At 37.3% G+C, this 25,261-nt stretch overlaps 2 protein-coding genes across 4 annotated transcripts in view; one reads left to right on the forward strand and one right to left on the reverse strand.

Moving 5' to 3' along the window:
* The first annotated feature begins 2,441 nt into the window (after positions 1–2,441).
* RNFT1 (ring finger protein, transmembrane 1) lies at positions 2,442–14,736 on the forward strand. Of its 3 annotated transcripts, XM_075994415.1 has the most exons (10): positions 2,442–3,045; positions 3,258–3,640; positions 4,345–4,802; positions 5,005–5,081; positions 6,954–7,054; positions 8,744–8,897; positions 9,871–10,029; positions 10,703–10,768; positions 13,982–14,083; positions 14,564–14,698. In XM_075994415.1, the coding sequence occupies exons 3-10, from the start codon at positions 4,400–4,402 to the stop codon at positions 14,696–14,698; spliced, it is 1,197 nt and encodes a 398-aa protein (XP_075850530.1). In that variant the 5' UTR covers positions 2,442–3,045; positions 3,258–3,640; positions 4,345–4,399. The 3 variants fall into 3 exon arrangements, with proteins under 3 accessions (XP_075850530.1, XP_012627670.1, XP_012627487.2); XM_012772216.3 differs by lacking the exon at positions 3,258–3,640 and having other exon boundaries at positions 14,605–14,736; XM_012772033.3 differs by lacking the exon at positions 3,258–3,640 and having other exon boundaries at positions 3,026–3,045.
* RPS6KB1 (ribosomal protein S6 kinase B1) overlaps positions 10,062–25,261 on the reverse strand; it is a 48,426-nt gene continuing 33,226 nt past the window's right edge. The window contains exons 14-15 of the mRNA XM_012770566.2: positions 22,391–22,503; positions 10,062–21,421 (exon numbers count right to left, since the gene is read on the reverse strand). Of these exons, the coding sequence (XP_012626020.2) occupies positions 21,184–21,421; positions 22,391–22,503 (351 nt within the window). The 3' untranslated portion in view covers positions 10,062–21,183. The remainder of the gene's footprint in view (positions 21,422–22,390; positions 22,504–25,261) is intronic.

Below are 25,261 nucleotides of genomic sequence, written 5' to 3' on the forward strand. Positions count from 1 at the left end.
CTCTTACTATACATATACACCCTACTCTTCCAAAAATGAAAAATAGTCCTTAATGGACCATAGTATTGAAATACGACTTTCCACATAATGGTTTCTCTCTGGAATGCACTATTACTGCTTGTGTCCTAGCAAATACCAACTTATTCTTCAGGTTTCATCTTAAATGGCACAATTTTTTTTTTTTTTGAGACAGAGTCTCTCTTTGTTGCCCAGGCTACAGTGAGTGCCATGGCGTCAGCCTAGCTCACAGCAACCTCAAACTCCTGGGCTCATGCAATCCTGCTGCCTCAGCCTCCAGTGTAGCTGGGACTACAGGCATGTGCCACTATGCCTGGCTCATTTTTTCTACATATTTTTAGTTGGTCAATTAATTTCTTTCTATTTTTAGTAGAGATGGGGTCTTGCTCTTGCTCAAGCTGATTTTGAACTCCTGACCTTGAGCAATCCTCCTGCCTCGGCCTCCCAGAGTGCTAGGATTACAAGCGTGAGCCACCGTGCCGGCCAATGGCACAAATTTAATAAAACATTTCTTGCCTGATAAAGTTAAATATCCCTACCTCTTGCTTCCACTGTATCTCACACAACATTCAATTATGATGTTTACTTCAGTGCACTGTAATTGTTTACAGACTTATCTAACCACTTCCTTCACTATGGGATGGGAGCTCTGTCTTTTTTATGATCATCTCTCCATCATCTAGTACTATTCTTGACAGTAAGTACTTGGCAAATGCTTTTGAATTAATCAATTAAAATTTAAAAGTCTATTTCCAACAATTCAGACATCAGTGGAAAGAAAATTTATCACATAATAGTCTGTCACCGAGTCAAATATTTTCATCAACTCAATGTTCTTTACTTCTTTGAATATGTTTTAGTCAAGTTAACTGAGTGAAATGCAGTTTCAAGTGCACTAATAAACTTTCAATATGCATTTTCAGTGTTATGAATATGTTAAAGAGAATTTAAACATTAGGTATACTAAATTTACAAATGTACCAAAATGTACTGGTGCTCCATTGCGGCTGCAGCTGAATTATGCCAAGTTCTTTTTTTTTTGTTTCCTAAATTTTCATACATTTTAAAGTTTAAAATAAAAATATTCATGTCATAGTTAGAATGGTAGAATATATATAAATAAGTCTCCTTGGAAAATTCACTGCAGTGTAGAGCCTGGCCTTACTGACCCAGAAATCTAATTTGTCAGAAAGTCTTAACTTAAGCTAAAGTATACTGTACCACACCCTCCCCAAGCAAATGTCCTAATCAACAGTGAAAAGCTGATCTAATACTCGTTTTGGAATTTTTTTTTTTTGAGACAGAGTCTCACTCACTCTGTTACCCAGGCTAGAGTGAGTGCCGTGCGTCAGCCTAGCTCACAGCAACCTCCAACTCCTGGGCTCAAGCGATCCTCCTGCCTCAGCCTCCCGAGTAGCTGGGACTACAGGCATGCACCACCATGCTGGGCTAATTTTTTCTATATATTTTTAGTTGGCCAATTAATTTTCTATTTTTAGTAGAGACAGGGTCTCGCTCTTGCTCAGGCTGGTCTTGAACTCCTGACCTTGAGCAATCCTCTGGCCTCAGCCTCCCACAGTGCTGGACTACAAGCGTGAGGCACCCCTCCCAGTCTGGATTTTTTTTTTTTAAGTGCCTTTCTATCCAAGGGAAGTTGATCTACTAATAGAACTAATCTGATTCAAGTACAGCCTCAAAATGGGAGTGAAGTTAAACACTGAATTCAGTGTACAATATTCTGATACAGGAGAAAATAAGGTGCAAATAATTTCACTGTTAAGGAATCTCAAAAAGCACACATCAGCAAACTAACTTAGGCAAGGTAGCTGTTAATAGTTTTAAATCAGTTCGTCACTAATAAAAAGACAAAATACAACTTTTTCACTAGACCTTCACCTCATGATGTCTGCGTATATATGCAAATCTGTCTTCTCTGAGGAAGACTGAACCCCTCACCCAGGTTGGTTCAGTCCACACTGCATGGAACGTTAATTTCAAGAATGATCCAAAGACATTTACTTGACGTCAATCTCTATAAAGTAATAAAAACAAAAGGCAGAAAGAAGCTTGCCGTTCAGAAAGGAAAGGCTATTGGTGGTTGTAGGGGACATGCATAAAATACATTTTGTATCATTTGAAATATATTTAGACCGTGGATCAAAAAGGGCAGGGTTTTTTTTTTTCGTTCTGTTTTGCCTTAATCACCTTTTCATTTTAGAACAATTTTAGATTAACAGAAGAATTACTGCGAGGACAGTAGAATCCCCGTTACCCCACACAACGCAGGGTTTTTCAAATCTAACTTGTACTTCCGCCCCCCCGCAAACTCTCCCGCACTTCTCTTTGCTTCCGATCTCAGGTTTCGGCAGGGCCTAGTCCCCACAGCGCAACTGCACGATTATAACGACAACCCGGTTCAGTTAAAACTCCACCGCCCGGCCCCAATCAGGTCAAGAGTTAAGCTCGTGAAACCCGAACCCGGAAACCCCAAGGCTCTCGCCCCACCCAGCCCCCGCCCCCGCGGCTCCCGCAGCTCGGGTCTCGGGAGTCGAGAAGCCCCGCGACGGGAGGACTCCGAGGGACGAACCGGGGGTCGCGGCTAAGACACTGCCGACTTCAGCCCCTTCTCCGAGGGCAACTTCCGGAGCCTAAACATTTTTCACGTCACAACGCCCATGCTCTCGGAGGCGCGTGGGGGACTACGCGTTAAATACGTTAAATACGCAACACGGACGGCGACCTATTGTTCGGCGCCACGCCCGCAGCCCGTGCCGAGGCGCTGCCCACTCCTTCCGTAGCGCGCACACCGGCAGCCGCGCGGGACCCTCCTCGGCGGGGGCGGGGCTAGGACGCGGCGCGCGCTGGAGGACGTCGGGGGAGCGCGCGCGCCGCCGCCCCCGCAGCCGCCCGGCCGGAGTTGCTGGTTGTGGGGTTGCAGGAGATGGTCTGACTGAAGGGCTCCAGGCGGCGTGTGCTGCTGTTTCTGCTGTCGCCGCCGAGGCCTCCGTCCGCTCCTGGTCATGAGAGGTCAGGCCTGGGGGAAGCGGAGGGAGGGGGCGGCGGCGGCGGGGGGCCGCGGCGAAGGGGCTGTGGGGAGAGTGACTGAGGCACTCGCGGCTCGGACGTGGGTGGAGAGCTCTGCCCTCGGGGATTCCGGAAGAGTTGTGTTCACTTATTTTGCTCCTCTTTCTGATCTGTGCGTGAAGGACAGTGGGAGGGTTCTGTGTTTTTACTTACAGAAAAGACGCTGAAACTGCCATGTTCAAAGTCGCTCTTCTGAGGTTCGAGGAAATAAATAGCACCCGTGACGTCGGAGCCGGGTGAAAGCCTTTAGTGACGAGCAGTAAAGCCCAAACCGCCACACACAGTACATGCAACAGTAATCAATCCTAAGAGTGAAATAGAATGACACAGAACATATTCTGACGTTAACTCGAGCCGCCTCCTAGAGAAACGGAAAAAGCACGGCAGCCTGGGATAGGCTCTGCGTTTCGTCAGCTGGGATTCGACTCCACGCCGGATCACTTAGGGATCCTTCCCAGCCAGCGTCCTCGTTCCTGACACCTCCTTCCCCCCCGCAACACACACGGCTTCGACGGTGGCATTTTACTGGGCAGACCGTGTAACTATCTTTTATTCAGACTCTTGAGTTACCCAGCAATTACATGGTGCCTCCCCACAGTATCCTTATTTTAAAAAGGTATTTAGGTAACATTCTTTTGGATGAGGAGGCAGTATTCTTAGTAGCACCATTAATTAATGGGAACCTTATGAGCTTTGGGAAAGCTGTTTCAGCATAAAACGAAATTTGTAGGTCACACGGGTGACATGTTTATTATGTATGATGATACTTAAGGCATTAAAATGCAATGGTTTTTTCTTCCTAACATTTCCAAACATTAAAATATACCGACTCACTTTTCCTTATGAAACTTCTTTGATGTAGAGTCTACATCAAAGATGAAACTTCTCTAGTTGGGCAAAGTGAATGTACCAAAGTATCTAGTATGACTATTAGAACTCAATATCTGCTGGGCACCCTTATTTCTTAACTATTTTGCTGAATGCCTTCTGCCATTAGAGAACTGGAGGCATCTGAGACTCAACTCTTTTTGGTAGCAGATGTCCCCTAAAAGATAATTTGTATAGGGCAGCAGAGCCTTGGCCTTAAGGGAGAAGAGGGGAGTCTAGTAGTAAGTGATAACGTGCAAATCCATCTGCAGTGATTATCTGCCACTCCTTCAGTGAAAAAGGACACCTCTTGAGCAATAAATATTGCCTGTATTTTAACTGTTCACTTAGAATATTTTATGTTGATTTTTTTAGGAGACAGAGCCCTGAAGCAAAGAAATCTGGATCAGAGAAAAAACATTTAAAAGCCATGCAAGGCAACCGTAGCCAGCTACACAGTCCCCCAGGACCCAGAAGCAGTGAGGATGCCTCGGCCTCCCAGTGTGTCCATACAAGATTGACAGGAGAAGGTTCTTGTCTTCATTCTGGAGATGTTCATATCCAGATAAACTCTACACCTAAAGAATGTGCTGAAAATCCAAGCTCCAGAAATATAAGGTCAGGTGTCCATAGCTGTACCCATGGATGTGTACATAGTCGCTTACGGAGTCACTCCCATAGTGAAGGAAGGCAGCCTGATGATACTGCCACGGAGTCTGGAGAACATGGTAGTAGCTCCTTCTCAGAATTCCGCTATCTCTTCAAGTGGTTGCAAAAAAGTCTTCCATATATTTTGATTCTGGGTGTCAAACTTGTTATGCAGCATATAACAGGTAGGGCATAATAAAACACTGCCTTGTTTAATTGCTAAATCAGTTAATTTTATTTCTTTATTAGTAATCTATGCATTTCAGTTACTTATTTTCTGTTAGCTTTTAAAATTGTATGTTTCATTTTAATTCATGTCATTGTTAGCTTATGTCATCCTTTTTGATTTTTTTTTCTTTCAATTAACTGGAACTTATTTTCTAACAGGAATTTCTCTTGGAATTGGGCTGCTAACAACTTTTATGTATGCAAACAAAAGCATTGTAAATCAGGTTTTTCTAAGAGTAAGTATAACAAGCAACTAAAAAATTATTAACTGTTTCTCTCTATAGAATTCTAGAGAAATAATTTTGAGAGAAATAAGAAATAATAGGATATATTGTAACATTCATGATATATTAAATTTGGTGTCTAAATGACCCATAATAAATTATCTGTCCTAATGCTGAATTGCCTCACTTTATTTTCTTTGTATATTTGGTTCCTGATAAAGAAAGTGTAGACAGAAGGATTAAAAGGCTTAGAACCTACTATTTGATCTGATTTGGTGAGTTTTATGAGTTAATTTGACTATACTAAGTAATATTATAAAATCATTAAAACTTTAGTTGTTGCACTATAAGATTTAAAATAACTAAAGACTGTGCCGAGAGAAAGCAAATAAGAACAAAATAAAATAACTAAAAATGTATCATTGAATAAAAAGTGTTAAACTGTTTAGATCTCTCTTAAAATTAAACTCAAGAAGTTTTCCTTCATTTTCACTGTAGTTAGCTAAAGAAAAAAATAAAAATAAAAAAAAAAGAAGAAGTTTTCCCATAACATAAATTACAAGAATCCTAGTCATATAAATCATTTGGAAAAATAAGATGAGTTTATAAAATTTCACCATAAAGCAACATTAAAGGGCTGTATCTGTGTAAAGGATCATGCATTCTGACATGGAAATTTATAGTAGAATGTATCAAACTGTAAAAACTTAATTCAGTTTAAAATTAGTAAAACTTTGAATTAAACTAGTAATTTAAAATTTGAGTTTAAAAAGTGAGATTAAAAACAAATTACCGGCCGGGCGCGGTGGCTCACGCCTGTAATCCTAGCACTTTGGGAGGCCGAGGCGGGCGGATTGCTCAAGGTCAGGAGTTCGAAACCAGCCTGAGCGAGACCCCGTCTCTACCAAAAATAGAAAGAAATTAATTGACCAACTAAAAATATATATACAAAAAATTGGCCGGGCATGGTGGTGCATGCCTGTAGTCCCAGCTACTGGGGAGGCTGAGGCAGGAGGATCGCTTGAGCACAGGAGATTGAGGTTGCTGTGAGCGAGGCTGACGCCATGGCACTCACTCTAGCCTGGGCAACAAAGTGAGACTCTGTCTCAAAAAAAAAAAAAAAAAAAAAAAAACAAATTACCAGCCGGACGCGGTGGCTCACGCCTGTAATCCTAGCACTCTGGGAGGCTGAGGTGGGCGGATTGCTCAAGGTCAGGAGTTCGAAACCAGCCTGAGCAAGAGCAAGACCCTGTCTCTACTATAAATAGAAAGAAATTAATTGGCCAACTAATATATATATATAAAATTAGCTGGGCATGGTGGCGCATGCCTGTAGTCCCAGCTACTCGGGAGGCTGAGGCAGAAGGATTGCTTGAGCCCAGGAGTTTGAGGTTGCTAGGCTGACGCCATGGCACTCACTCTAGCCTGGGCAACAAGCGAGACTTTGTCTCAAAAAAAAAAAAAAATAAATAAATTACCTTATAAAATACTTATTATCTGATCATTTAAAATATTATAATTATAAATCCTGATTAACTTAAATGCATTTTTAAAATTCTGTTTTGTGGGGGAGGCACAAAAAAGGAAGCTGCAGAGGTAAAGTTTGCTTTGGCTGGGTACTTTATTTCAGCTTGTAGAAGATTTGGCTTTGAAACATAGGTAATGTTTTTCGTACAGTAAAGAAATTTGTATTTTAAAATTTAATATAAGAATTATTGACTAAAACTGAGTGACTATGATTGACAATTTAACAGATATTCTGTATTTTATTAAGATTAATCTAGAAAAATGTTGTAAGTTAATAAATTAGTCATTAAAGTAAAACAGTAACATTTAAAATTCTGACAAAATCAAAGTAACATTATAAAATTGTTTATTTTTCAGGAAAGGTCCTCAAAGATTCAGTGTGCTTGGTTACTGGTATTCTTATCAGGATCTTCTGTTCTTTTATATTATTCCTTTCGTTCTCAGTCACTTTATTACAGGTAATTACAGGTCCAAATACACAATTACATTTTTTATGTAATCATATATTCCATGGTTCTTTGCATATATCTTCATGAAATATATTTGAGTTCAGTTGTTACCTGTCTTCCTTTCATGATTCAGAGCTTTAAATAACTTACTCACAGCTGTATCTGTCCTCAGTGCTTTGGCACATAGCATGTGCTCAATAAATATTTAATTTTTGAAACTTAAGTTTTTATGTAATCCATAAATTAAGTACCATTAAGTTGTTATTGGTCTTTTTAAATGTGTTTTTAGAAGGAGAACACTCATTAAAGGTCAGTAGTTGATAAGTTTCCATGTCAGGCAGGAGTGTTCTGAATTTTCAGCTTTTATCGAATAATTAGAAGTACTGGTTTCAGTGGAGTTAGAGATATGGACAAATCTGAGATATGGATTGGCGGTGGAGCCAGTACCACTCGGGTTGATTGGATTGGGTGGATGGGTGGGAAGAAGCAAGAATGACCCCTGGATTTTTAGTCTTAGCAACTGGCTGGATGGTGGTGTCATTTTACTGGGCTGGGAAAGATACTCATTTTGAGAGGAGAATTGATAATTTTGTTTTAAACATGTTGAGTTTGAGAGGCCAAGTAGAATTGTTAAGAAAGTGGTTCTAGATATGTGACATTAGCTCAGATGAGGTTAGGGCTATAAATTTTGGTATCTTCAGCATATGGTTGATATTTAAAAACCATAGGAGTGGACAAAACTAACCAGGGAAAGAAAGTGTAGATAAAGAAGAGGGCCCCTAGGCCGGGTGCGGTGGCTCACGCCTGTAATCCTAGCACTTTGGGAGGCCGAGGCGGGCGGATTGCTCGAGGTCAGGAGTTCAAAACCAGCCTGAGCAAGAGTGAGACCCCGTCTCTACTAAAAATAGAAAGAAATTAATTGGCCAACTAAAATATATAGGGAAAAAAATCAGCCGGGCATGATGGCGCATGCCTGTAGTCCCAGCTACTCGGGAGGCTGAGGCAGCAGGATTGCTTGAGCCCAGGAGTTTGAGGTTGCTGTGAGCTAGGCTGACGCCATGGCACTCACGCTAGCTTGGGCAACAAAGCGAGAGACTGTCTCAAAAAAAAAAAAAAAGAAGAGGGCCCCATACTGGACATGACCACAGTTAGTGGAGGAGCAGCAAAGGAAACTTAAGAAACCATTAGTGACAGAAACCATTAGTGACATATGAGAACAACTAGAAGAAGTGTGGTGTTGTTAGAAGTCTAGAAAGAAAATAATTCAGGAAGGGAAGATTGAAAAAGATAAGTCACTTTGAAATTTAGCAATACAGAGTGAATTGGTGATCTTGACAAAAGCAATTCAGTGGAAGGAAGAGGATGGAATCCTAATTAGAGTTGGTTAAGGAGAGAAAGGCAGATGTCTGGTATTAATGAGTTTTTTAGTTTATAGGCTAGAAAGGTGTCAACCATGACAAGCTATGAACACTTTTTCTTTATTTTATGAAGGAAAGATTTAAAATTTAAACATTTAAAAAGTCTCTTTAAGATAAGCAAATTGATCTTCCAATCCATTTATGTGAACTCTGACATCATCTTGCCAAACTCATATTTTTTACACATCAAAGTAAAATATTTGTAGCAAATTAAATATTCTTATCAATACTTTACTTTTGTATGTTACTCTGGTAAATTTTGATGTTTTTCTCTTGGTAGCTTAATTTTTTTAAGTCCTACTTTGGACTATTTGAACTTCTGGGAAGTACTTTGGATTGTTGGAATTACAGACTTCATTCTGAAATTCCTCTTCATGGGCTTAAAATGCCTTATTTTATTGGTGCCTTCCTTCATCATGCCTTTTAAATCCAAGGTAAGAAACTAACTTATGCTTTATTGGAATGATGTTAACAAACCACATTAATGCTATTTAATCTTTGTTTAAATGACTCCTTCTTTTGTATAAATAACCTAATTTTATTTATCTATATTATCTCAGCCTGGCAACCATTTGCTCAAAGACCTGAACCTAAATATTAATCTATTTGGATAAAATTAGAATAATCAAAAAATCAGTTCCCACATCATATGTAGGAAAATATTATTTCAGTTTGTACTTCTCTACTCCTCCAGGGCATTATCAGTTGACAATATACATTGAGTGGCTTCCCATACTCAGTAAAAACCTGGTCATGTAAAAAATACTTGGTAAAAAGGCCGGGTGTGGTGGCTCACACCTGTAATCCTAGCACTCTGGGAGGCCGAGGCGGGGGATTGCTTGAGGTTAGGAGTTTGAAACCAGCCTGAGCAAGAGTGAGACCCCGTCTCTACTATAAATAGAAAGAAATTAATTGGCCAACTAATATATATAGAAAAAATTAGCCAGGCATGGTGGCGCATGCCTGTAGTCCCAGCTACTTGGGAGGCTGAGGCAGAAGGATTGCTTGAGCCCAGGAGTTTGAGGTTGCTGTGAGCTAGGCTGACACCATGGCACTCACTCTAGCCTGGGCAACAAAGTAAAATTCTGTCTTAAAAAACAAAAAAAATGATAAAAGTAATCTTGTATGTTTTTTATAATCATCAAAAACACGTTTTTGCTTGTAGTATACATAAGATATTTTTACTGTCATTGTTTGGTAATTCTTCTAAAGCAAACCACCCAGTGACTGGAATATGTGAGAACCAGGTTGAGGTTGTCCATCATAATCATAACCACTATAAAGACTAATTTTATAATTATTTGTATTGTGTCATATACTCATGATATTCTCAGTCCTGTATTTAGTATCTGTGCTGTGTTTCTAAGTAGTTTGAGTAGCTCTATTTGTTTTTTCCTTCTTTTCTAGGGTTACTGGTATATGCTTTTAGAAGAATTATGTCAGTATTACCGAACTTTTGTTCCTATACCAGTTTGGTTTCGTTACCTCATAAGCTATGGGGAGTTTGGTAATGTAACTAGATGGAGTCTTGGGATATTGCTGGCTTTACTCTACCTGGTACTAAAAGTAGGTAACATTATAAGTCTTGTCATTTTGTAATGATTCATATAATGATTACTGATTTTACCTAACTACTTTTGTCTTTAACTGTTTTATAGTTTATCTTCACATCAGTAGTTTGAAGTGATGGCAGTTCTGTATTTAGAAATGGAAATATATATCTTTATCTTAATCCAGTGATTCTTAGTTTTTACTTGGGGGAAGGGAGTAGACCTCCACATAGCCTGGATTATCTAAGAGGGAAAAACAAGTGGAATAGAACATATTTATCCTCAACAGTGACATTTGTCATACACATAATTCTTAAACTAGTGGCATATAGGCTCCTCTCAACTCAATAATCACTTATGGAACTTTACGATCTAAATGTTAAGAACACATGAACCAGATAAAATTGCTTTCTCCTTGATATAGTTAAGTTTATACTTGTCTTAATCAAATTGTTAATCTAGATATTTAAATGTACTTCAGCTTGGTTAAGAGTTGGCTCAAGTCTATAAATTGAGTAAAATATCCAGCAATTAAACTTTAAATATATTTAGAACAAAATGATTAGTTGTAATATATACTGAGCATTAGGTTAAAATGAGAATTTGATTTGATGGGATTTCAACTCTGATTTTTGGGTTTAGCAGATAGGACTCTTTGAATTAATAAATTCTCTCATTTTCTCTTACAGCTTTTGGACTTTTTTGGACATCTGAGAACCTTCAGACAGGTTTTACAAGTATTTTTTACACGACCAGTAAGTACTTTTTATCAGTTAAGGAAAAACACTTTTACCTAATTATAAAAATTTTTTAGGTTAGCAGTTTTACAAGTATGGATTTCATAATGAGATGATCGTTTCCTTTTACTTTCTAGTACTTTGGCACTTGGGGCAATAATGATTTAGGAGGTGTATCTCTATAATCAGTTTCTTAAATTACACATTTACAGCCACGTGCTAACTCGTTGCAATGCATGTTTTTTAATGTGTCTCTTGCCCCTTCAAATCATTGTTTTTAAAGTTTTATAAACACTTCCTTAAAAAATCTTGTCATGAACTTCTGTTCTCTTTTTTGAGACAAGGTCTCACTCTGTCACCCAGGCTAGAGTGCAGAGATGTGACCATAGATCACTGCAACCTTGAACTCCTGGGCTCAAGGGATCTTCCTGCTTCAGCCTCCCAAGTAGCTAGGACTACAGGTGTGTGCTACTACTCCCAGCAATTTTTTTTTTTTTTTTTTTTTTTTTTTTTTGTAGAGACAGGGTCTAGCTGTGTTGCCTAAGCTGGCCCTGACTTCCTGGCCTCAAGCAGTCATCTTGCTTCAGCCTCCCAAAGTGCTGGTATTATAGGTGTGAGCCACCTCGCCTAGCCCCTCTTCCTTTTTTAATCCACAAATGGTGACTTTGTGAATTTCTATTAATTCTTATTCAGCTGCTATGAAAATGCTTCCACAGTAATTTACTGTGTATATGAACAAAGTGCATTACCGAAAATAATGTCCCTTACAGTTTTCTTACTGGAGGAAATTTCCCCATTGCTCAATTCTGTGTGCACAAATAGGTTCACAACATAGAATTTAACAATTAGTTTGAAAGTCTGATGTGATTTATAAACTTATTATGTGACTCTGTTGTTGTTACAAATTGCAGTGAATGGGTGTCACAGAGAAGGCTAATTTGCTGTTTGGTAGCTTCAAAGTTTCCTAGTACCTAGTTGTGGTCAGCAGATTTTAGGGTTTGATCCTCAGCTTTGCAGTCCATTAGGTTCTTAAACAATTATTTGGTCAGGGCTCAGGGGGACTGACTTACAAGAATGCCAGCATCATGTACTGTTTAATAAAAACAAAAGGGGCTTGGTGCGATGGTTCACACCTATAATCCTAGCACTCTGGGAGGCCGAGGCAGGAGGATCGCTTGAACTCAGGAGTTTGAGACTAGACTGAACAAGAAAGAGACTCCCGTCTCTACTAAAAATAGAAAAATCAGCCAGGCGTCATGGTGCCTGCCTGTAGTCTCTGCTACTTGGGAGGCTGAGGCAGGAGAATTGCTTGAGCCCAGGAGTTTGAAGTTGGAGTGAGCTATGGTGATACTGCTGCACTCTAGCCCAGGCAACAAATGTAAGACTGTCATTCATATATATATATATATATATGCATACATAAATGGATTATGTCTACAAAGTAGACCAGACTAACTGGCCAGTCACCTTGAAGAGTTAGCAAAGTAGAAACAAGTTTTGCTACATCCTATGTAGACTTCTTTCTTTAGACAAGATACAATTGAGAGTTCAGCTTTGTCTAAGTTAATTCAATTGATGATTATGTGAATGTCAACCATTTTACTACAGTTGATCTAGTAAGATTTGTGCTAAAGGACTCTCAATAAAATACCCTGATATCCTTTCTCTGAGACAAAAGAAGTATAAAGATGATCAGTTATCAACTTTGATTTATTCCTGCATTTCCCTGAGATATCCTGAACATGTACATACATGTTCTTTAACTTTACCAGGGAAATGGCAGTCAACATCAGGATAAATCTTCACCTGGAGGGCATCTTGAAAACAAAGAGTGATGTTTTAAAAGCTTGTCAGCATAAATATCTGCAGTATACTCTACTAAATGACGATTTTCTGAAGGAAATGGCAGCAAGATCATCTAACAGTGTACTGACTTGTTTTGGAATCTTTAATGTTTTTATCCTTTGGGTTTTAGTTTAATTTTTTATCCCTAGACATTCAGTTTACATATGTTAAGTCATGACTGAAGCTGGATGTTCTTGTATCTCTTTTTCATATAATTTGTATAGAAAGCTGCTCTCATTTGTAACAGTGTGATTCTTCCAAATTTCACTGAGGGTTCTTAACTCTCTTGTCTAGTTAATGACTGAGTTCTACTGAATGTGGTAAGGAAGTTAAGATCTTAAAGAGCTCAGAAATGTTTTTAGGACATTAGAAGAAAAGGAAGTTCAAAGAATTCCATTTTTGGTTAGTTTTGACAATTATTCTACCAATTTGACATTATTGCAGTTTCTTTGTAAAATTTTATCATTCTTAGTACTAAATGCTCTGATGTTTTATAATTATGGACAATTAAAATTATTTTTAGATTTAGTGGCAGAACATTGTTCACTGGTCTCCAAGTCTTCCTCATATTGAATTCATTTGGAAATCTTTTAAAATAATACAGATTCCTGGGTCACACGCCAGTATGTATGGACCCACTGAATCAATATCCAGTATGGAACACAGAAATCTAATTATTATTTTTTTTAGAGACAGGGTCTCACTCTGTTGCACCGGCTAGAGTGCAGTGGTACAATCATAGCTCACTGCAGCCTTGAACTGGGTTCAAGTGTTTCTCCTTACCTCAGGCTCCCCAGTAGCTGGGACTGCAGGAGCATCTGGCTAATTTCTAATAATTTTTTTGTAGAGATGGGTCTATGTTGCCTAGGCTGGTCTCAAACTCCTGGGCTCAAGTGATCCTCTCACTTTGGCCTCCCAAAGTGCTGGGATTAGAGGCATGAGCTACCACACCTAGCCTAGAGATCTATTTTTAAAGCAAGCATTCCACATGAGTTACATTCAGCCAACCAAGCTCTGGATTGACTTTATGAACCATTTCCATAGGTAAGTGGGCTCAATTTGGCAGTCCCATAATAAATATATTTCAGATTACTTAGTCTCTTAAGCCAGTTGTGTTGAATTTGAAGCACTGTCATCTTTTGAAAATCCAGTGGATCTAACAATCTTCCAAGATCCCATTATGTATTATTATATTTAATGATTTCACCTTGGTTCACTCAAGATGTGGTTCTCCATATGTGGTTCAGCTTTGAAATGTTTGTATCCTTTGGAGGAGTTTTCATATGCCTGGTTCCAGGGAGATTTGAGAAGTACAGCATCACCAATATATTTGAGGAACAAGAAAGAAAGAAATTTATAGCTGAACAGAACTTATTATCTTCATAGAGTTATGGAGTAGCTGCCAGCAAGAGACAGTGTTCAGATGTGGATGATATTTGTTCAATATGTCAAGCTGAATTTCAGAAGCCAATTCTTCTCATCTGTCAGGTAATTATATTTTTAAACAGTCTACATACAACACTTCTCTGTGACTTGCAAAAGTCACATTTATGTTTATTGTAAGATTATAGAAACCTACAATGTTTAGTGAAGGTAGCATTCAGGGTACATATTTTTATAATTGGATAGTAGTGTTTTGGAATAATACCCACATTTGTTATTGGATTATATTACTTTATGATACTTACTGGTAACTCAAAGACTTTATTAAGCTGTCATCATACCTAAAGGGTATGACCTAGGGATAGCTTCAATTTTGTTAAAAATAGTTAGATAGTGGTAAAGCCACTAGTATTCTCCTGACTATACTAACACCACTCTGTTGTCTTGAATGTGTCATACTTTCTCCTATTTTCTTATTTATAAAATGAGAGGATTAGTGTTGTCCAAAATTCCTTTCATTCCCTGCAATGTGATGAATTTAAAATGTTTATCAAGGATAAAATCTAGTTCTTAATTCCCTTACAGCATATATTTTGTGACGAGTGCATTACCTTATGGTTTAACAGAGAGAAAACATGTCCACTGTGCAGAACTGTAATTTCAGACCATATAAACAAATGGAAAGATGGAGCCACTTCATCACACCTTCAAATATATTAAATGTATAAACTATTAAGGGCACAAAACACTAATTTCAGTTGGTTACAGTGACTACTGATAAAGGCATTAGTGTGAATTTTCAGGGCTCGAAGGAAAATGTTACCAAACGGTTTTGGCATATAGTTAAGACTTCAGTGTGTAGTCCATTTCATCAAAAGATAAAATGAGAAAACTCTGTTTTCAAATGTATGTAATGTTGAACCTAATGTATATGCAACATTTATTCTATCCTAATTATTTGACAGGTAATTGCAGTGTTAAATTGTGTTTTCTTGTTGATGCTACCAAAAACAGCAATTTGAAACTAGAACTCATGGTTTTAGAGAACTCAGGTATTCTTTCCTGACATTGTTTTCAGAATAAAGAATATTTTTCATAATATTTTAAGATACATAGTATCTGAAAGTAGAATTTTATTTAGCATTTTTATAATTCCCATTCTAAAAATTCTTGAAATTTTCATAATTTGTATTTTTAAATGAAAATTCTAAATGTTATATTTTACCTGTAACAATCAGATTTTCTAAGATTTATGAGGATGATATATTTTAATATTGTATTATTCTCTGTAGTATTAGTGATCATTGAGAATAAATGATTTAAATTCATTTTGTTTGTGGACCTCATTCACACATGCTTCCTGCTTCAGCTTTATTGTTCATGTTCTTGCTTTTTGTACACTGCCATGTGGTATCTTGAAGCAACTATTAAAATAACTCACATGAATTATGAACAGCTGTCTTCTTTGATGATTTGAATAGTGTAAAAAACAAGGCAAATGCTCTAAAATGTGAGAGTGCCCTTATAACTAGTCTTCTCCAGAAAAGTTTTGGAATCTTATTAAAACTTGCACTCAGAAGCAGCCAGGAGCGTTGGATAGTGCAGTTTGTTCCCCACTAGGTACTGTACAGGGTGGTGGCAAAGGGAATGAGGCACTTTCTCCAAGTAAGAATTCAAAATCTATAACAGAAGTCTGAAAGGCTGCTACTGGTTATATCTAAGTTTAGAGTACAAGGCTTCTCTGCCCATTACTCTATTACCATCTATCAGTTTGTACACAAGTAAAAGATGGTGGGAAGGAAAAGTTAGGAGGCAGAGGTAGAAAACAAATTTTCAGTATTGATAAGACAAAAGCTAAACCAGCATATGGATTAATAAGGATAGTGAACAACTGGCTACAGGTGAAGTAACTTTCATGCCTGTACGGCCATCCAAGTTGACAAAAAGAACATTAGGAAGCCTGTAAGTTTCTTCTCTAGGTAAATACTGCTAGGTTATAAGTACAACTATTTCTATTCATTCAGTTATACTTAACACTTAATCTAGTTTGAGAACCACTGCAAATATTATTTCAACAGCTTTGCTAATTCCCATGATGCTAATAGTTATTATTTAGGTATACAGCAGGGGATAGGTGAGAAAAGCAATTTAGGGTTACAATTTGGCTATGAAAGATAGCCAAGATGACTTCTTATTCAAAATACAAGAATAGCATTTTATTTTAGCCCGATTACAATGCCTGTTTATCATACCTACTTACCCTGTGGCTATTCAGACAGGTTTCCTTTTTTTTTCTTTTGATACAGAGTTTCACTTTATTGCCCAGGCTAGAGTGCCGTGGCGTCAGCCTAGCTCACAGCAACCTCCAACTCCTGGGCTCAAGCAATCCTTCTGCCTCAGCCTTCTGAGTAGCTGGGACTACAGGCATGCACCACCATGCCCGGCTAATTTTTTCTATATACTTTTAGTTGGCCAATTAATTTATTTCTATATATAGTAGAGACGGGGTCTCGCTCTTGCTCAGGCTGGTTTGGAACTCCCAACTCTGAGCAATCCTGCTGCCTCAGCCTCCCAGAGTGCTAGGATTACAGGCGTGAGCCACCGGGCCTGGTCCCCAGGTTTGTTTCTTAATATGATTAAATAACCAAGGAGGGTCCATGGTGGACAGTGTGGCTTTTTGGGGGATGTAGTTTACATCTGAATTGAAAAGGGGGAAAATGTAATAGAGCTATACCATCCACTAACAATGCTGATGAAGTGGAAGTATTTATTTCTTCAATTTTTTTTTTACCTCAAAGGGAATATAGAGTCAAAAACCCATTCATTCTCTGAATTCAGATCATGACCTAAAAGATTATCTTACCAGGACTGAGATGTCACTATGTTTTATAAAAAGGTAAAGTCAGTTTGAAAACTTGTGTAGAGAAATCCCCTTGGCAAGTGTGATATAACTCACAGATAAGAAGTGGTTTATACAAAATGCCCATTGTACGCTAGATATATTGAGGCATTATCTGAGTTAAAACAGATTTTTTATATTATTTTGTGCATATTATCAAATGTAGCTGACCAGTGTAGCTGAACAAATTGTTGATTGTTAGCACAAGAAAGCCTTCCTAGTATTTTTAGGTGAAGCTAGCTTTCACATAACTTGTCACATGTACTTTTTTTTACTTTTTATTTATTTTTAAACGCTAGTATAGGAGTGGAGAAGGAACAAAGGAATCCGTAACTGGTTGGAATCAATTAATTGTAAACACCACTACACTTAGACCAGTTGTACTTTTTTTTAAAGCAAACAATTCTATTTGCATAACTTGAAAATTAAGATGTGTAACATCTCAAATATAAAAACCAACACTAAAACTTGTTATATATTTAAATAGCTTCAATTTCTCATCAGAAAGTGTTACAACTGTCATTCTTTATATATGTTTATTAAATATGAAAATTTGAACACTTCTGGCATATTAATGGAAAAAAATTATTTAAACCATTTTATACCTGATACGTACACTAAGTTATTTCTTCCTATCTTAGGATAATAAAAAAAATAAATCACTTCTATTTTATGTTCATTCAAATTTGCATTTAATTTCTATTTACATTCATTCAATCCAAAATCAAATAATACAGTAAACTAAACACAAGATGAAAAGCAGAAAAAGTGTTACCCTCATAGCACTCCTAATAAGGCAGCTGAAGAATTTACTCTGATAGATGCAAAGCCAACTTGGGATAGAAGAAACAACAATTTAAAGAGCAAACACAAACATAGATGAACTCATCTTTCAGATGTTACTCCAGATAATCCACTGAGATAGTACTTGTGCTGTAGTGTTAAGAATCACACAAGAAAAGTACTGTATTAATCAGCAACAGACCACAGGTTATATGTGACAAATACTTTATGATAGTTTTGTCCAACTTGCTAGTGTCTACTCCTACGAAAAAAGGTAGATGTTTGGACACTGGTATTTTTATTTGAGAAATTAACCATTTTCAAAGCCTCAAAATCCATTCTTCATAAATTCAACATTTCTCATGGGAATAATCTTAGATCTAGCCCTTGTAAACAAGCTAGGAACCATATGTTTAACTAAATATTCAAAACATTTAGATCCTACATTATATATAAAATCTGAGGCTCAGTATATTATCTAAGATGTATCTTGTTTATAATCATTTATGACCTACATTAAAGAATGTTGAATTTATGGAGTATCATACATGCATCCTCCCCCTAGCCCAAAATTTATCTTCTATCTCAAAAAATAGTATGGAAAAAATCCTTCTTGAAGGATTGAAATTAGTTAAGACCATAAAGGGGAAAAAGAACATAATTTTCCTAAAAATCTGGTTCAAGTTCAATAATTAATACTTTACATTGTTAATCACAGCTGGTTTATAAATCCCAGTTTAGTTATTCTGTAATGCTACAAACCTTATAAAATCAAATTAGTAAACTTCAGTGATTACATTTTAATTAAAAAACAGCATGTATAAAATAAAAAAATATCTTATAGCTGATTTTAAAGGAAATAAGTGATGAAAGAAAAGCACTTAATCTCTTTTATACACTTACCTGGTATAATCATAAAGAACCCTCTTAGAAACTCAATACTAGTAATATTGACATATTTTAAACTCTGCTTGGATTTTTACAAATAAATATAGGGTAAGCCATATTGCATAGGTGTGTGCTTTCTGTCTGTGACACTAATGTGACACTTGACATGTTTTCACAGTCATAGTAGGGATATCTGTTTATGAAACACAAGTTCTCAAAAAACTTGCCACAGCATGGGAAATAAAGTTCATTCAATAAATGTGAAGTCAGAAAAACTATGTATTTGTATGGATGATAGGTGTACAATTAATGCTTTTTATGCAGAAAAGTTGCAGTGTTTGCCACTATTGCTGGCGGTACTAATTATGAAAAATGGTTTAACTATGGGATGGTTATAGCCAGCCAATCACAGTGCACATGTTACTAGCAAATAGGACTGACAAGGAATATTTTGGTGTAAAAGTTTCACTGGAATTTGGTCAGGCAGTCAACACTACAGTTAGTAAACACATTTGAAAACAAGTATCAGAGTAGCACAAGCCATTTAGTCTGAAATGGCTGTACATATCATCATAGCTTTTTGGGTTCTGTTTTTTCAGACATCACAAATTGTCAGAGAACAAAGAACTATACTTTAAGTACAATTTCTGCCCTTAGTCATTATTGTAGCTTCTAATTTACCAGCTACAGTTACAGAGTTCTCAGTAGGCTGCTGCAATAAGGGAGGAGGGGGTCTAGAGGGAATGATTAAAAAAAAAAAAAGGCTTTCTGTCCAAAGATGAACTTTTATCAATTCTTCCAATTATTGCCAAAATTGAAAAGGTATATTTCCAATCATCTTGCATGGTTCTGTTTTTGCTTACTGTCATAGGATTGCATCCCATCTCACTTGAATTGCAATTTAAATAAGCAAAGCTTTGTCCTTTTCTGACTGAATTCAACATGCATAAAGAATTTTATGGCTTGGATCCTATGGCTCAAAAAGGTTTGAAGAACATAGCAAGCAGCATCTATTTAAAAATATCCTAGGGTTGCAAAATATTACAAATTGACTTTGCACACTCAGACTGAAGACATTATAAAAGACAAACAAAAAGAGGTGGTAAGACTGAACTGCAACTGCATGATCATTGATTATACCAGTATGCACTGAAATATATTTTTATAAAGCTCTGCAGATATTAAACCCTTTCACCAGCTAAAGTCATGGAAATGCTCTCTTTAAGGCAGAAGTATTTAAGAAAGGTAAAGTTACCTTTATTTTTATTCTTTGTACCTGTAAATCACTTATGTAGATTTTGTTACAATTTCAAAAACATAGTGTCCTGGTTAACATGTTTTCTAAATTAAGCCACTAAGTTTTCTTATTCACTGTGGAAGACATTCATCAAAAGGCCATCAAGTATTTTTACAATCAAAAAATGTAGCCCCAGTATAGAAGAAAAAAATTAGACCTTTTTTCCTTTTTAAAACTGTTGACGAAATATAAGGAAGGTAAACACAAAAACAGTAAAAAGAAGTAAAACTTAAAACCTTACCAATATGCTGTAAAGAGATTAGACAGAGAGTAGACTATAGCAACTCCCTCTTCCCCTGGACATCCCTATCTCCCTTACTTTGCCGCCCTCAGTATGCATTTTATCCTGACTCTCTTCTGTTGTTCTTCAGCCTTGGGCTGAACACATTTGGCGTCTTGAACCAAATACTGGTATAAGAACAGGTGGCAATTTTTTTCCAGTGCAATGCAGGGCCAGGACAAGGATGAAATGTAGGACATACAACTTGTGCCCATTCCAAGGCTTCCAGTTAAGCTTAGCACATAGCAGTACTGCAAGTAGAAATGATTAAATAGATTCATTTTTTTTTCTAGTATTACAGACAGGTATTGCAGCTGGGTTGCTGAAAATAAACCCCAGGTCCACCCCAATCCCTCAAACGAGCCACAGCTGTGGTTAACAATGATTCATTTGCATTTTATTATTTCACCAAGAGAAGAAACAGAAGTTGTCTGGCTTTCTTCACACCAACCAATAATTTTGCATTTTAAAGTTTGGGATGTTTTCCATAATGAGCTGAATCAAAAATCTATTTGAAAAATATATATTTATATAAAAAAAAGATTCAGGTTGTTTGCACGTAAAACATCAATTATTAAGTTTCTTTTGTCTCTGATTCCATGTTGCTGGAAAAAGTTTGACCAAGCTTGCATGCTAATTTGTCCTTAGTTGCAAGTATTATAGGCAATTTCGTTCTTTGCCTAATGAAAAGATAATCTTTCTTCGACACAATCAGAACTCAACAGTGATTCAGAAGCAACATCCTACCCTTAATACTGTCAGTTTTGAGCCATCAACATCAAAATCCTTGATAAGGTTGAGAAGATGTCGCCAGGAATCAATTAATTGATGTGCCTAAGAGTTCCGCAATACTATTTTGCTAAAGTTTTTTTTTTTTGCACCATTGATTGATTTTTAAAAATCCATGTTTATATTTTCCTCTCTCCAAAGTGTTCTATGTAATGACAGACACTCTTTGAGACTGTCATTTTGAGTCTTCTTGTTTCATCTTGCAGGATGCTCATACATCCCCTTCCCCACTTTTTTTTTGCCTTAAATTCATTAAAAGCATTGCTCTGTCATAGATTCATACGCAGGTGCTCTGGCCGTTTGGAGATCATGGGAAAGGCTTGTTTTTTGTATGGCCCGGAGTTTGGCTGTCGTATTGGAAGTGGCGCTGATGCTTCCCCACTCATTGTCACATCCATCTGCTCTATTCCACTTGTTTCCATTGGGTATTCCACAGGTGTCTGAGGATTTGCCGTGCTGGCTGAAGCACCTCTTCCCCAGAAATCCCCAGGAGAAAATTTGACTGGGCTTTAAGACAAGGAAGAGCTATCATTCATTTGTCTCAAGGATCATCTCAATAAGAAATATTTCCCTTTCATTTAAAGGGAGTTGGGCAATATGACATTTACTTTCATTTAATTTTATTTTCGTGTAGATTAGCACAAAGGCAAAAGTCAAGCCATCTCTCCCCTAGACTATCTGCTAGAGTTTCCCAATTGGTCTCTTTACCTCTACACTTAACCCCTAGAACCCTTAATGATATATTTTTTAAAAAAATCATTTTACTCTCCCCTACTTAAAACAGCTTTCCATTGCATTTAAAATAAAACATTTTTACAAATCTGTGCCATTCTCACTGACCACAGACATCCCTTTCCTTTCCAAGAAAAGGCCAAGTTTTTTCTTCCCTCAGGGGAAGAAAAAACTTGCTGTTCTTCTGCCTGCAACACTCTCATACCTCCTATTTTTGTATGGTTGGCCCTTTCTCTTCATTACCAGACATTACTTCACCAGGGATGCCTTTCTGTGACCAGCATAAGTAGAAGCACCCTTGTTTTTCTCTGCTCTCTACCACCACACTTGGCACTACTTGTAATTATATAGTTTTTCTATTCCTTCTTTGTTTATTGTGACTCTCTCCCACTAAATTGTAAGCTTCAACAGGACAGGGACAATTCCTGTATTATACATATGTATATATACACATATAACATGCATTATGTAGCACAGCCCCTTGTGCACAATAAAGGTTGAGTGAATGGATAAAGAGGACATTTGCCAGTGCAGCAGCTTACTTTCAGAAGGAAGGTAAAACATACAGCATATCATAGATTAGTCACAGACTAGATCTCTGCAATATAAGTAGGTGTACATGCTGTGCTTATGTCAACCAACAAGAATATAACATATCTTTCACTGATGTTACTTGGCATAAATTTCTTAAGCAATGCTCTTCTAGGTTGAAAATAAAAGACAGAATAACAGAGTCTAAAATACCTGACAGGTGTTCGTGGGCTGCCAATAAATCTTCGAGGTGATCGGATTTTTGGTTCAAAGGAAAACTTCTCTTTCACACTTTCAAGTACAGATGGAGCCACATATGTAAAACCCTGAAAGACAATAACAGTGGACTACAGAATGGCATTTTTTTCATATACATCAAGAAAATGGGGTTGTTCAGTCTGACATACCAATACAATGAATGATGCATACCTAAAATCACCAATGTGTATATCCTCCCAACTCCTCAATCTCATTTTCATACCTGTTAACTTTTTTCCAGCCATTTCTTGAGAAAAAGTCCTCAAGAAAGCAAAATTCTATTGAGCCCCATGTGCCAGCAAACAAAATTCCACCCATTGACAGAAGTAGGAAAAATGTAGGCTCTACATTAAGACGTCGAATACAAAGAAAAATACAAAGATAACTCTAGTGCAGGGTTCCTCAAACTTTTTAAACAGGGGGCCAGTTCACTGTCCTTCAGACTGTTGGAGAGGGTGCACTGTGGGCCCGGGACGAGTCAGCTGCTAAGGACAGGCAGCGGTGGCAAAAACACCCGGAGGGCCGGATAAATGTGCTAGGCGGCCTGCATGTGGCTCGCAGGCCGTAGTTTGAGGATGCCTGCTCTAGTGTTCCCAGCCACATACACATAAGATTATCACCTCCCAAACAGTTTCTTGTAATTAGGCCAAAGTAAAAATAGAATTTTGTGACTTGGCATGTGTGATCTTTCTAGTTTTTATACCAATGATTAGACAGAATTTGAACTGATTGATTAATTAGAGATGGGGTCTTCCTATGTTGCCCAGGCTGGAGTGCAGTGGCTATTCACAGGTAGTGTAATCAATGGTGCACTAGAATCTTGAACTCCCAGGCTCAGGCAATGCTCCCACATCAGCCTCCCAAGCAGCCAGGACTACAGGTATGTGCGTCTGTACCCGGCTAGAATTTAGCATTTTCTTGAGGAATAAGTGTCAAAATTATGAAAACCCTCAATTATAACAGACAAAAATACAATTTTGTTAGTGTCAGTTCTCTCTTAGACCTTACTATTAGGCTAAAAGCTGTAATTTTTCTTGCTGTTAATGTCTATTCTTTTAACAAGCAGTCCTGTATCTATCTTCCTTTCTACTTACCATAATCTACGAACACTATGCATGACAGTAAATAAGCTGAATAAAGCTCTGGGTGAAGTTCCAAAGACTGAGGTGCAATTCTGCAATACCTATGCTTTGTGACTATTATATGTGGACTTCAGGCCACATGTTTTAGTGGTCTAAAGCTGTAAAATACCAGGAGGACCAGGGTGCCCCTTAATCATTTTTGAATTTCCTTTAATTCTGTGATAAGGTCTTACAATAAGAATTGAAATATTTGTTAACTAAAGTTACTAGAACTACAATCTCTAGATAAGTGGTATGCTCCTATTTTTAATGTTTAAAGAGGTCCACTTTATATATAGAGTTCTGGTACAACCTAACAATTTAAGTGATTATTAAAAGCTCAATAATACTTGGGCAGGGAAAGCTTGACTATATAACTTTCGCTACCACAAAATTTCTGTGTAGCTAGTTAAGATGTTTCCAGACTATTTTTATGAGGGAAAAATTGTCAAACCAGTTGAAACTCTGCAGTGTCCAGTTCAAGAAAAGGTCTCTATGTTAAATCAAAGCTATAAGTTCCACATTGGTAGTACATAGGAGAAAAAAAGAAAGCATGCCAGAATTAATTTATGTCCACTTCCCTAACTGAACATGAGCAATTTTACTAAGGGGATTACAGTGACTTTGCATCGTGCATGTATCACATTTGAATTTAACATGCACTCACTAATCTTTTATCTCTTATGTAATTAAAAATACTGTAAGATATTTTGCACATATGCTCTATTCTTCTATATTACTAATTTATAGAATTATTAATATTCAATGTTGTCAAAACCATACTGTACTATGGTAACTTAAGAGTAATTTTGACTATACACAATTTTTGCATTCCATGCTAACTTTAGAACTTACCCCCCATCCTATAAGATACAAGACTACTGTAAGCAATGTGGGGGGAAAAAAGCTTGAGAATTAAGTTAGTTAATAATAAAAAAAAAGTGAACTCAGAAACAAATGGAAAAAAACACACCCAAATGATTACTTTCCCAAGTCCATTCTCCCTAGAGATAGTCCAAAAAGAAATGACAAAGGATAATGATAAATGGCAAAGGGAACAAAATATACAAAATGAGGTAAATGTTCATGGAACACATAAGTATGGTAATAAAATAAACACATAATATTTAGGCAAAATAGTATGTATTGGCAAAATAGTATGTATCAAATGACCATCACTTCTGTTGGTCAGTATCTAAAAGCTTTGCCTTACTATTTGAGGAGACAAACTATAAATCCATAGATACTTCTACAATGAGAATTAATATACTATCACATATGAACCAATATATTTTGGTGTCAAATGTTCACAATGAACGTTAAAAATCCCCTACTGACTTATGTTAAAAGTACCAAAAATCGCCAGGCGTGGTGGCTCACGCCTGTAATCCTAGCACTCTGGGAGGCTGAGGCGGGCGGATTGTTCGAGGTCAGGAGTTCAAAACCAGCCTAAGCAAGAGCAAGACCCCATCTCTACTATAAATAGAAAGAAACTAATTGGCCAGCTAATATATATAGAGAAAAAATTAGCCTCGCATGGTGGCGCATGCCTGTAGTCCCAGCTACTTGGGAGGCTGAGGCAGAAGGATTGCCTGAGCCCAGGAGTTGGAGGTTGCTGTAAGCTAGGCTGACACCACGGCACTCATTCTAGCCAGGGCAACAAAGTGAGACTCTGTCTCAAAAAAAAAAAAAAGAAAAAAAAAAA

Source organism: Microcebus murinus, chromosome 18, assembly GCF_040939455.1.
Source record: "Microcebus murinus isolate Inina chromosome 18, M.murinus_Inina_mat1.0, whole genome shotgun sequence".
Taxonomy (NCBI): Eukaryota; Metazoa; Chordata; class Mammalia; order Primates; family Cheirogaleidae; genus Microcebus; species Microcebus murinus.

What these genes read in the sequence shown, in the direction of transcription:
- RNFT1 (XM_075994415.1), top strand. Translation starts at nt 4,400, where the DNA reads ATGCAAGGCAACCGTAGCCAGCTACACAGTCCCCCAGGACCCAGAAGC. An exon ending in TAAATCAGGTTTTTCTAAGA is followed by an intron (nt 5,082 to 6,953) that starts GTAAGTATAACA and finishes TTTATTTTTCAG; the next exon opens with GAAAGGTCCTCAAAGATTCA. An exon ending in AAGTATTTTTTACACGACCA is followed by an intron (nt 10,769 to 13,981) that starts GTAAGTACTTTT and finishes TTATCTTCATAG; the next exon opens with AGTTATGGAGTAGCTGCCAG.